The 10,947-nt window shown below is 46.8% G+C and overlaps 1 protein-coding gene across 1 annotated transcript; it reads left to right on the forward strand.

The window, feature by feature from the left end:
• The first annotated feature begins 128 nt into the window (after positions 1-128).
• Positions 129-9,617, forward strand: LOC146173295 (uncharacterized). The gene is made up of 3 exons (XM_084584227.1): positions 129-270; positions 3,863-4,004; positions 9,258-9,617. Exons 1-3 carry the CDS (start codon positions 132-134, stop codon positions 9,592-9,594), a joined length of 618 nt encoding a protein of 205 aa, XP_084440353.1. The 5' UTR covers positions 129-131; the 3' UTR covers positions 9,595-9,617.
• The last annotated feature ends 1,330 nt before the right edge of the window (positions 9,618-10,947 follow it).

Here is a 10,947-nt window from a genome sequence, read left to right on the forward strand (position 1 = left end):
GCTCGTGCGCCTCCGGGCGGATCTGTGCCGACCGGAAAGACGAGGAAGAGGACGGCCGGGGCGCAGCTCCGGAGCCCGAGCACGAAGACGACGATCAGTGCTCCGCGCTACCGAACGATCGGCTGCACGCAATGGCGTCCTTCAACGAGAAGCTCGTCCTGGAGGTGAAGAAGCACAAACAGCTCTGGAATCGGTACTCCAAGCTGCACAAGCAGGCCGACTACCGTGAGGCTGCCTGGATGGACATCGCCGCCGCACTGGACGTCAGCGGTAAGCCATCTTGCACGTTGAGTGGCCCGCACACACGGCCGGCCTGCGCTCCGGTCTCGAACGCGTACGTGTCCGCGAATTCGCACCGCGACTTCGCTGCTGCTTCTTCGGGGACGCTCGGTCCGGATAGCGTTTGACGGAGTGCCGATCGCCATCCGATGCTGAACCGGCAATGATTTTTCTGCCGTGCCGGGAGCTTTGAGCTTCTTGGGGATCCACTGGCATCGTGATAGTGGCAGAGCCGGTGGTGCCGAATCGGGACGTGTATGTTGGATAAGCACTTGTTCTTGCTGTTCGCGTCAGTGGATCATCATGTTGGGAACAAGTGCCGTGTAGGAATTTGCGTGCTCATCGCCGGAGCGCCTTCATATCGAACTGCCAAGCTGGGGTTGGCCTCGGGTTCACTGTGATCAGGCGTCCTTGTTCACGGAGTACATGTGCTGTAAGCCTTTCATTTCGTCATGTCACGTCAAGGACATTATGAAGCGGTTCCTTCCACCAAGCTGTGCTCCGAAATGAGGCCTAACCCGCCGGGGTGGCGCAGTGGTTACGGCGCTCGACTACTGCTCCCAAGGATGCGGGATCGAATCCTGGCCTCGGCGGCCGCTTTTCGATGGAGGCGAAAAGCAAGGCGCCCGTGTGCTGTGCGATGTCAGTGCACGTTAAAGAACCCCAGGTGGTCGAAATTTCCGGAGTCCTCCACTACGGCGTCTCTCATAGCCTGAGTCGCTTTGGGACGTTAAACTCCACAAACCAAACCAAACCAAATGAGGCCTAGGCCTAGCACGTGCCCGAGGGAGGGTATAGGGCCCATGCCTTCCCCCAAACCAAGCCCCTCTCCCCTCCACTCAACCCTTTTCTTTTAATGTCCCTGTTGGGCTTATACACCCTAGCTCCTCACGTAAAGAAAAGCGCCTGAAGCCCCTCTGGAAGAAAATCCGTTGCTACACACATGTGTTCGATCAACAGGCTTTTTTATTTTCAAAACAACCTTTCGTTGTTTCTTTTTTTTTCATATTCCTCCAATGTTCTCGCGGCTACAGATATAGAAGGGCCCCTTTCTGAAAAAAAAGGCATAGATTTCTCCGTCAGACATTTAATATGACATAGCCCAATACCCACTTATGACTTTCGGTTGGTAAACACCAGAACGCAGGATCGAATCCCGATTGAGGTTGTCGCGTTTAGATGGCGACAAAATAAAAACGTTTGAGGTCACTGCGGCACCCGCATTGGGGGAATGCGTAAGCATTCTTTGTTGAAGACACACGGAAGAACAGGAGGCTTCCCGTTTGTGACGTCACACTATGATTTAACACCCCATGGATTCATGAAGTTATTAGTTTGTAGCTGCGTTTCACGCGCTACCGGACTTCAGGGACAATGATCAGTGCAAACACTGTGGGGCCGAGAGGGACCCTAGACCACATAATTTGGGAGTGCCGACAATCCCCTGGGATAGGACAAAGTATAAGTAGAGAAGCCTGGGATACCCTGCTGCGAAGCGCGGTCCCTGCGATCAAGCGACGCACTGTCCATCTGGCGGAAGAGGCCCCAACAAGCCAAGGGCTACCTGCTCCGCGGGCGCATGACTCCCCGTCTTCCCCGGCATGTGTGCCGGAGGCGGGGGGTAGAGTATGTCCTTTTCCGGTGGAAAAGTTGTCCAACCAGCCAACCAACACCCCATGAAAGTTTACCGTGTCACTCCCCTTGAACTTCGACCTTACCCCCTTGGCTATTTCGATGTCTGATTCACCTGATTAGCTCTAGTTATTTACTCCACGTGCACGATTTTTTTTTATTTATATTTTTTTATTCCTCTACCTAGAGCGACCATTCGTTTTCTTACAACTCATTTCGTTCGAACTTAATCCTGCCGACAAACTTCTGGTGACACGACATACTCGACGTCTTATTGACTTAATTAGCTCTAATTAGTTAACTAATTAGTACTCCGTCTGCATCGAAGTTCTTATCCAGCGATATCTTTTCACCCTATATTTAGTGCGACCATTCGATTCCTTATCACATGTTTCGTTCGAATGTAATCCTGCCGACAAACGTCTGGTGACACGACCTTGAAAACATACCGACTTAATGCTTATGCATTAATAAATTGGTTTACAGAAAAGGAAAGGCGCAGAATCTGTCACATTTATTCTATGGTACCTGAACCACGTCGTAAGGAAAGGGAGGAAGGTGGGAGTGAAAGCAAAAGGGAGAGAGTAAGAGGAGCCGTAGTGGAGGGCTTCGGCCTTATTTCGACCACCTGACGATCGTTAACGTACCCTGACATCACACGGCACACGGACGCCTGTCTATTTCGCCTCCATCGAAACGCAGTCGCCGGCGGTCGGGTTCCAACCCGATGTACTCCAGAATAGTGATCGGGCATCCTAACCACTGCGCTACCGCGGCGGGGCATGCAGCGAAATGCAAAAATAAAATAGACGCTTATAGGGATAATAAATTATCAAGGTGAAAGCCTTTCTATGCTCGTGGAACGAAATCCCGTGCGCGAGAATTGTGCGCGGTATCTGTGCGCTGATGTGTCACTTGTCAACTTCCGGCCTCAACGGCCTTTTCGATGGAGGCGAAAAGCAAGGTGCCCGTGTGCTGTGCGATGTCAGCGCACGTTAAAGAACCCCAGGTGGTCGAAATTTCCGGAGTCCTCCACTACGGCGTCTCTCATAGCCTGAGTCGCTTTGGGACGTTAAACTCCACAAACCAAACCAAACCAAGTACCCTGATGACGTTATCAGAAAAATAAAAAGCCTGCCTCCATCGGAAATAGAACCTGGTTGCTCGGATCTCCTACCGAGAGCTTTAGCCAACTGCGCCACGCCCGGGATCGTGAAACGCACATCATAATTCTCCTTGTCTATCTTGAAGATGATAGTATCGGTGACAATAACGCTGCAATTAGTGATAATTTTTTGTGTGTATGTATGAAATAAACTTGAAACTTGATAATCACATTGATGACAGGAGCAAAGATAATGGTTTAACATTTGCGGGTGGGCCTCATGCAAACTACTGTATACTGTACCATAGTGTATATATTTCTTTTATTTTTACCTACTCTTTTCTTTCTCCCTATCACTCACCTCTTTGATTTCCTCTACCTTCTCCTCGCTATCCCTTTATTTCCGCCGCCCCAGTTCTTCAGATATCAGATAGCAGATACCGGGGCTGGCAAACATCTTTTCTTTCCTTTTGTACATACAATAAATAACCACTACAACAACAACAATGATAATACTTACATGATTTAGTGATGACATTTATATTTAAAACAATGGTCGTACTGTTTGCAGGCTTAAATAATAAAATAAAATGCTTAAAATGAGCTGTCTTATGCAAAAAAAAAAAATTTAGCTTTTTTTTTTAGCGGGTTTTGGAGCTTCCTGTTGCGGGTTTTCTAATTTTGATTTGGCAACACTGATAGTATACGAAAGGGCGGCCATTGTGACGTAGGCTAACACTTGCTGTCACGGAGAGAATGATTCCCGTTGTTATCAAAGGTAATCAACGAACCACAAAATGCGACCAAAGCTTAATCGTTTCCCCCACCGGGTGGTGCGTCTCGCAGTGGATGAGTGCCAGATAAGATGGCGCACCATCCGGGACACGTACCTCAAGCGCAAGAAACGTCGCCGTGCTGACGCCAAGGGACAATGGAACGTGCTGGACAGGGAGCTCAGCTTCCTCGACGACTACCTGCAGCCACGAACGTGAGTGTTGCGCAACATGGAACCCCGTCTTCGCTGCACAATCTAACCTCTCGCGCGACTGTACGTCATGGTTCAGTTGACAAATTTTGTCATTCTTGAGAATCGCGTATCCGATCAGAATTCCACGACGCGCGAACGCTGAGCGCGCATTGAACTGCGGTTACCATATCCTTTTCGCGAGACCACGGGTGCTCTCTTCTAGAAACGCCATGTTTTGCTTTGCTTTTTCGTGGTACACGATACACGAGGCTCAATGCGAATATTCGACAAGACAGCCTGCACACCACAGCGTCCGTAGCTTCTCTTATAAGGTGTCTCCAAAGGCCTCCATCAAATAAGCAACGCGTCCAAGCTTTGAACTTCAGGGCGACCAATGATTATCTCATGAACGAACGACTCAGGTGGCACTATCGAGAATATCAGCAGTACCATGACTTCAATGCCACATGTCTCTTATAACTACTACTGCAACGCTAAAAGCACAGTTAAAATGGTTCAGTCGGCAAAACCGCTCGCTTACTCGCACTGAAATTCGGCTCACAGAAAGCATAACCTCGTATAAATTGTTCTTAATACCATGCAGTTTTGGTGATGTAATGCTTGGCTGATTCGATAAGATTTTATTCGAAATCCGCTACGGCTGCAGCATAGGCCACCCAAAAAAGAAGGCTGCTTATGGATTTTATGAGCGAAAGTTCTGTTAACCATGGTTTTACATGGTTAAGCAAGATTGTACGTTGTCTAACGGTTTGAATCGAGGACGTTCAAGATTCGCCTCGAGTAGATGCGATTTTTCAAAATTGGATTTAGAGAGTGAGCACTGCTTTTCACACTGAAAATTCCAAAGTCAGGTGGCGCCGCAAATTTGACCTCGGGCCCAGAGAAGCCGCAGTGCAAGAAACCGGAAGTTTCGAGTTTTTCAAACTGCAACTCCTAAATGTCATTTTGAACCCGACCGCCGGCGGCTGCGTTTCGACAGAGGTAAAACGGAAAGGCGTCCGTTTGCTATGCGATGTCAGTGCACGTTAAAGAACCCCAGGTGCATGGCCGAAATTTCCGGAGTTCTCCACTACGGCGTCTTTCGCCGTAGTAAGAGTAGTTTTAAGGATTTAAACCTCACAGACCAACCAAACCAGCTCCCAAGGTCATTCATACACGCGTTTGGTCTTGAACCGAGAGACTCCATAGTGGAGGGCTCTAAGAGTTTCGACTACACCGGTTAAAGATCACTCACGCGTTTTAACTTCAGTGTAGAGACGCGGTGGAGTAGAGCTCCAGAAAATTTGACCACTTGGGGTTTTAGAACATTATCTCAACTGCTAGTATTCATCAGGCTCGCGTTATTCTGAAATTTAACTTTGAGCAATAAATCTCATAGCAACAGCGCGTGCCACCTGAAGGAAAGGCGCATTATCTGTCACACTTCTGGTTGGACACCTGACCCGTGCCGTACTGTCTCTCCTTTCTTCTATACCAATTTCCAATTTTATCAAAGAAACATGCAAACCGCGATAGTTTCACACAGAAGGTTCTGTTCTGTTCGTAATTGTTAAAGCGTGAAAGGAACCATTAAATATGGAAACCAGCTTTGTCCTAAATCGGCAGCGTTGTCGCTCGACATTTGGTTCAACAGCGTTCAACTTATCTAGCCTTTTTTTTTTTTTTAACGCGCACTGACCACAGTGATTAGGCGGGGGGTTTACAATTACAACTGCTTCGCCGGCTTTTGATTGTTGAACCTCGCCATGGATTAGGTGCCTGCTTTGCGGTCCGAGTGCTTCAACGCTTCGGCGCAGGCATCTGACAGATGTGTAGATACATATATGCTTAACAGATATATTATAACGCTCGGTTAACTAGTTTGGACCAGCATAAACACCTGAATTTTGGGTGGAAATGAAAGCGAAGTATCTGTTTCACTTTTCGGTGGCCGCCTGAGCCTAATTAGGTGAACGTCATCCGAACCGATCGAGGCGAAACACGGAGTTGCACCCTGAGTAGTAAGCGTATACTCTCTAAAAAGTGTCTGGTAAAACAGGCACATGATTTCTGAGCAAAATTGTGACGTAGCTATTCTTTGTGCAGCTTTGCGGTGGTGTCATACTATTTTGTTTCGCATTCTGTACCCATATGCTAGTCAAGTTGAGTGAGGCTTGTTTGCGATACAGATTCGAACCGGCGACATAAGTACATCCTGACCTTACGGGGCTGGTGTCTTCGCCCCTTTGCGACGGAGGCATTTTTGCCATCGGTGATTTGGTTACGCATGCCGTCATTACACTCGCCACCGCTTTGATGCTGTACAATGGCTGTCGCGACGCGTCTTTTCATTTCCTTTCTTTCTTTCTTTCTTTCTTTCTTTCTTTCTTTCTTTCTTTCTTTCTTTCTTTCTTTCTTTCTTTCTTTCTTTCTTTCTTTCTTTCTTTCTTTCTTTCTTTCTTTCCTTCTTTCTTTCTTTCTTTCTTTCTTTCTTTCTTTCTTTCTTTCTTTCTGTCTTTCTTTCTTTCTTTCTTTCTTTCTTTCTTTCTTTCTTTCTTTCTTTCTTTGTGTTCTCCTCTGTACGCACGAGGCAGCTTTTCTTTTTTATGCTGGTTTAACTCTTCTTATCCTAGATACATAGCAAGAGCTCTGTTTGGCTTGCTTACGCTTGTTAAAGTTTCGTATATAAAAGGTCGAGGTTTTTGGTGTAATTGTCCAATTCCCCGAGAAGTGCTGTACTTTAAACCAGACTGAAAATTTCTAGCTTCAAGTTTAAATCGCCCCCCTCGATGACCTCCGCGAAGCTTGGCGAGAGCTCTCTTTGGCTTGGTTACGTTAAGTTTTCATGTCAATGGTCAAGGTTGTTTGGGTAATTTGTCAATGCAATGTTAAGCAGCCTACTTTAAACCGAATTGAAAATTCCCGGATTCAAGATCAACTTGTCCTACCTTGGCGAAACATAGCGTAATAGATGTCTCGCTCTGAAGTTACTTTCGGCAGCACTTTAGATTTTGCTTCGTGAATTCGACTATCACGTTGAAATTGCATACAAACGACAATTTAATTGTACATTTATTGTGAAGAAATGAGCAGGAATTGCCGCAGGCCATTCAGCGTGCGCAGTTACCGACCGTGATTAGTCGAATGGCCGCGGCAACGGCGAAGCGCACGCAGCATCTGCTGCACCTCTCGGGTTGCCTTGGTAACTGCGCATGCGCACAACTGGCCTCTTTTGGTCATCGCGAAATACTCGACTGGTAGCTCAGTGTAGCTCGCGCTACAAGAACTTTTTTTTTTTTGTTCGCAGGTGTAAGCTAAATTTCTCGACACAAATTCGCGATCATAGAAACCCATTTGCCCCCTAAAAGGTGTTAGCGTTTCGCCGTACATGTTTGAGCTTAAAGCTCCCTCACAAGGGCGACAAACGCCGAAAATCAACATCTCGTGGACGGGAAACGTTGACTGGTACGTATTTCGGTCTTGTAAGCGTGCATGTGTGTATATAAAAAAAGGTGGCGCATAGTTATCATGTCGTTGTTTCAAAGAATATATATAGTGTGTCACCAATCCGGAGTGCTAGCATGTGCTTGCGGCAGCAGCGTCGAATCCTCAGTGCGCATGGAATCTCAATGCATTTAAGCAAATTGAATTTATACTTCAAAGCGGCTGCATTTCGAACAGTCACTGCCTGCCACCAAATAACTTGCGGGCTCTTTTATATTAAGCTTTGAAGTAAAGCAGAGCAGGATGCACAGTGCGCGTTAAGCGCAAAGTTAGCGTGATTAGTCATCTGAAGCGTTCCTAAGCGCCGGAAAACGTTTGCAGACATAAACTAGCTGTACTATGGGCTTAATGTTAACTGTCAACTATTTTTAAGTCCTGTAACCTATAGAGCTTCTCTTCGAGCGTCGCCAGTTATTTTATCTCAAGGGGTTTGCACCTGGGTTGCTTTCCTTAGTGCGTTGTACGTAGCACAGGGCTTGTAGCGCTTGCGCCAGCCGCCAGTAAGCATGCTCTGTGGGCTGCCGATGGACAGGTATAACAGTTATTCATTTCTAAGAAGACTACAAAAGGTTGGGAGGTTTTAATGCATTTGGGAGCAAACTGACCGGCTTGCTGCAACACTTCGACCCATTCGGGACAAACATAAAAGGGTTCTACCTTTCATCCCTCTCTATTAGCCCCTGGGCGAACTCGCAAGTGTGGGGTTCTGGAGTATAGACACATGTCGCCTCGAGTCGGAGTGCCTACTAACACCATACATGGTAAAATTACATTTGAAAAGGAATTAAATTACATTACTAATTATTTTGCTGAAAATTGCAGAAAAGTAATTAAATTACGTTACTCATTACTTCTCCTAAAAAGGAATCAAAATCACATTACAATTACTTTTACTGAGTAATTCAATTATTTTAAAATTACTTTCTAGTTTCCATCCATGCAAAAACTAAGTAAACCAAGTAAAAAAAGCAACTTGTTCTCCAGACGTGAAGTACACACATTATTTCGTCTTTCCGCCAAATTCCGTCCCACAGAGCTATTCCTTCCCTCTTTCCTCATTACAAAAACAAGACCAGAGTAAAAACCTGAACAGACCAGACGCACTTCAGTAAAATTATTTCGAAAGGAATTAATTATTTTTGCTGCAAAATTATTACCAAAAGTTATTCATTACATTACTAAATTGCCAAACGAAAAACGTAATTACATTACAAATTACCAAAAATGTAATTAAAAGTAATTTCAATACTGTAATTCAATTACTGCCATGTCTGACTAACACCCTCAAGGTCTATTCACACTTGCGACTAGATGAGGTCGCGCAACTACCAGTCGTGCGACCAGAGGAGAGGAGCTCGCCACTACCGATGTTCACACTTGCGACTGTCGCCTTCTCGAAAAACGAGTTGGGAGTAGGAGAGCTGCAGGGCGATGACAGCGAACGTCGGTAGCGGCCGCTTGCCAGACACTTCAGCTTTTTCAGGCGAGAACGCCGACGACGAATAGATCTACGGTGTCAATATAAAATGTTGCGCCTGCGTGAAAAACCAATTTCTCAAAAGTTTATTATACAATACTGGATAGTCCGAATATCTTTCCAATCTCCTCCCAGGCCATATCCTTCTCCCTGCCTTTGAATTCCGGGTGCCGTTTGTTGAAAAGGGTATTCTTTAATTGCATTGAGAAGGTGCTCGATCGAGTACTCCGGGACCGCTGCTAGTCGCAAGTGTGAACGGGCCTTCACTGCCGCTCGCTTTTCTTCCTTCGCAGGAGGCGCTGGACGCTGAAGGCGGCGGCTGCTCCGGCCGACGTGGATGTGAAGCGCGACCAGCCCGACGAAGGCGCCGGTGTGCTCAAGGCCGCGGTAGCCGAAACTGCGGCTGTGGCGGCGGCGCCCCCACCTGAACCCTGGCCCCTGGCCGTGCGGCCGGCCGCCATGCTGGAGCGTGTCTCGGGCTCCGAAGAGCTCTTCTGCCTCAGTCTGGCGTCGCAACTCAGGAGACTACCACCCCGAAAACGGCACATAGCCATGATGAAGATACTGCAGACGCTTTACGACCTCGAGTTCGGCGAGAACAGCGGAGAAGCAGCGTTAGGTTTACCGTAGATTGGGACTTCAGCAGCAACAAGCACCCTCTGTCATCTGCCACGAACTTGTATCTTTTTTTGTTTCTATTTCAAAGAAAATGAAGGGGTATTGGCTGTTGTTTTCAAGGCTCGTGTCTCGTTAATAGAGCGTTTGCTTCCCCACTCTGAGCTGCAGAAAGGGTTGAGGTATTCACGATTGTTTTCAGGACTGAGTTATTACAACAAATGGCCCCCCAAAGGGCTCCTGCGATGGTACGGCAAGCACAATTCGTCTCGACTAAGAATGACTGGGAATTTTCAGGCCGATTTAGGGAAAGTTCCCTACTGAAAAAAATTGTTTGAGGCAATAACCTAACATTTTCGCACACAGTCTCACTCAATTCACATAAGAAATCGCATACAAGTCGCATATACTTGCGTAAGACCTCATAGATCCTTGTACATTAACATAAATTATGGAGATATTTTATGATAATGATGACCGCCGTATGAGAGTCTATGTGATTTGATGAGATTGTGTGAGGTTATTGGCGTGTAGTACTTTTCATTTTCAGTAGGGTTGCGGTTGTGTGCAATCAAGGGTATGTGTAATCAGCTGGCCTCTGCGAGAAATTCAACAGGCTCACCTCTTCGAACGTCAGATAGAGCACAACACTTGCATCAATGTAGCGAATCTCATTTTTATAGCGTGTTCCTGAGTGCAAATATCGATGGAGGTGATCTCATTAGCGCAAACGTGGTTGTCTTTTGGTCAGGTACAGGGTCTACTCCCTTACTGTCACCTTCAAGCCCATCTCATCAAAGTGGAGAGAGGAATCATGTGGCTACGTCTCTTACCGATATCACTCAAGAGGAAAGTATACAACAGTTGCATCTTAGCTGTCCTCAACTATGGGGCTGAAACGTGAAGGCTAACGAAAAAGGTTCTACAAAGTTGAGAACGCAGAGAGCCAAGGAATGAAAAGTGGTAGTTGTAACGTCAAGAGAATGGGAGCGCGCAGAGTGGGTCAGAGAAATAACTCGGTTTAATGATATTCTAGTGGAAGTCAAGAAGAAATGGGCAGGGCATGTAATGCGTAGAGAGGACAACCGGTGGCCGCTTCAAACTGGATTCCAAGGGAAGGAAAGCGCAGCAGGGGGCGGCAGAAAGTTAGGTGGGCAAATGAGGTTAAGTTGGCAGGGGTCAATTGGATGCAGCTAGCACAGGACCGGGTTAATCACCGGAGAACAGGAAACAATATCTACAGCGCTGTGTGTCCGTCGCCTTTAAGTCACCGTTACCGCTTGGGAGCCGCCTTGCAATAAGGGCAACGAATTGTTACGACGTAAAAAAGAGTAACGTTATAAGTCACCAACAAAACGATAGTATATA

This window comes from Amblyomma maculatum, chromosome 11, assembly GCF_055883805.1.
Source record: "Amblyomma maculatum isolate TAMU_Amacu chromosome 11, ASM5588380v1, whole genome shotgun sequence".
NCBI lineage: Eukaryota > Metazoa > Arthropoda > Arachnida > Ixodida > Ixodidae > Amblyomma > Amblyomma maculatum.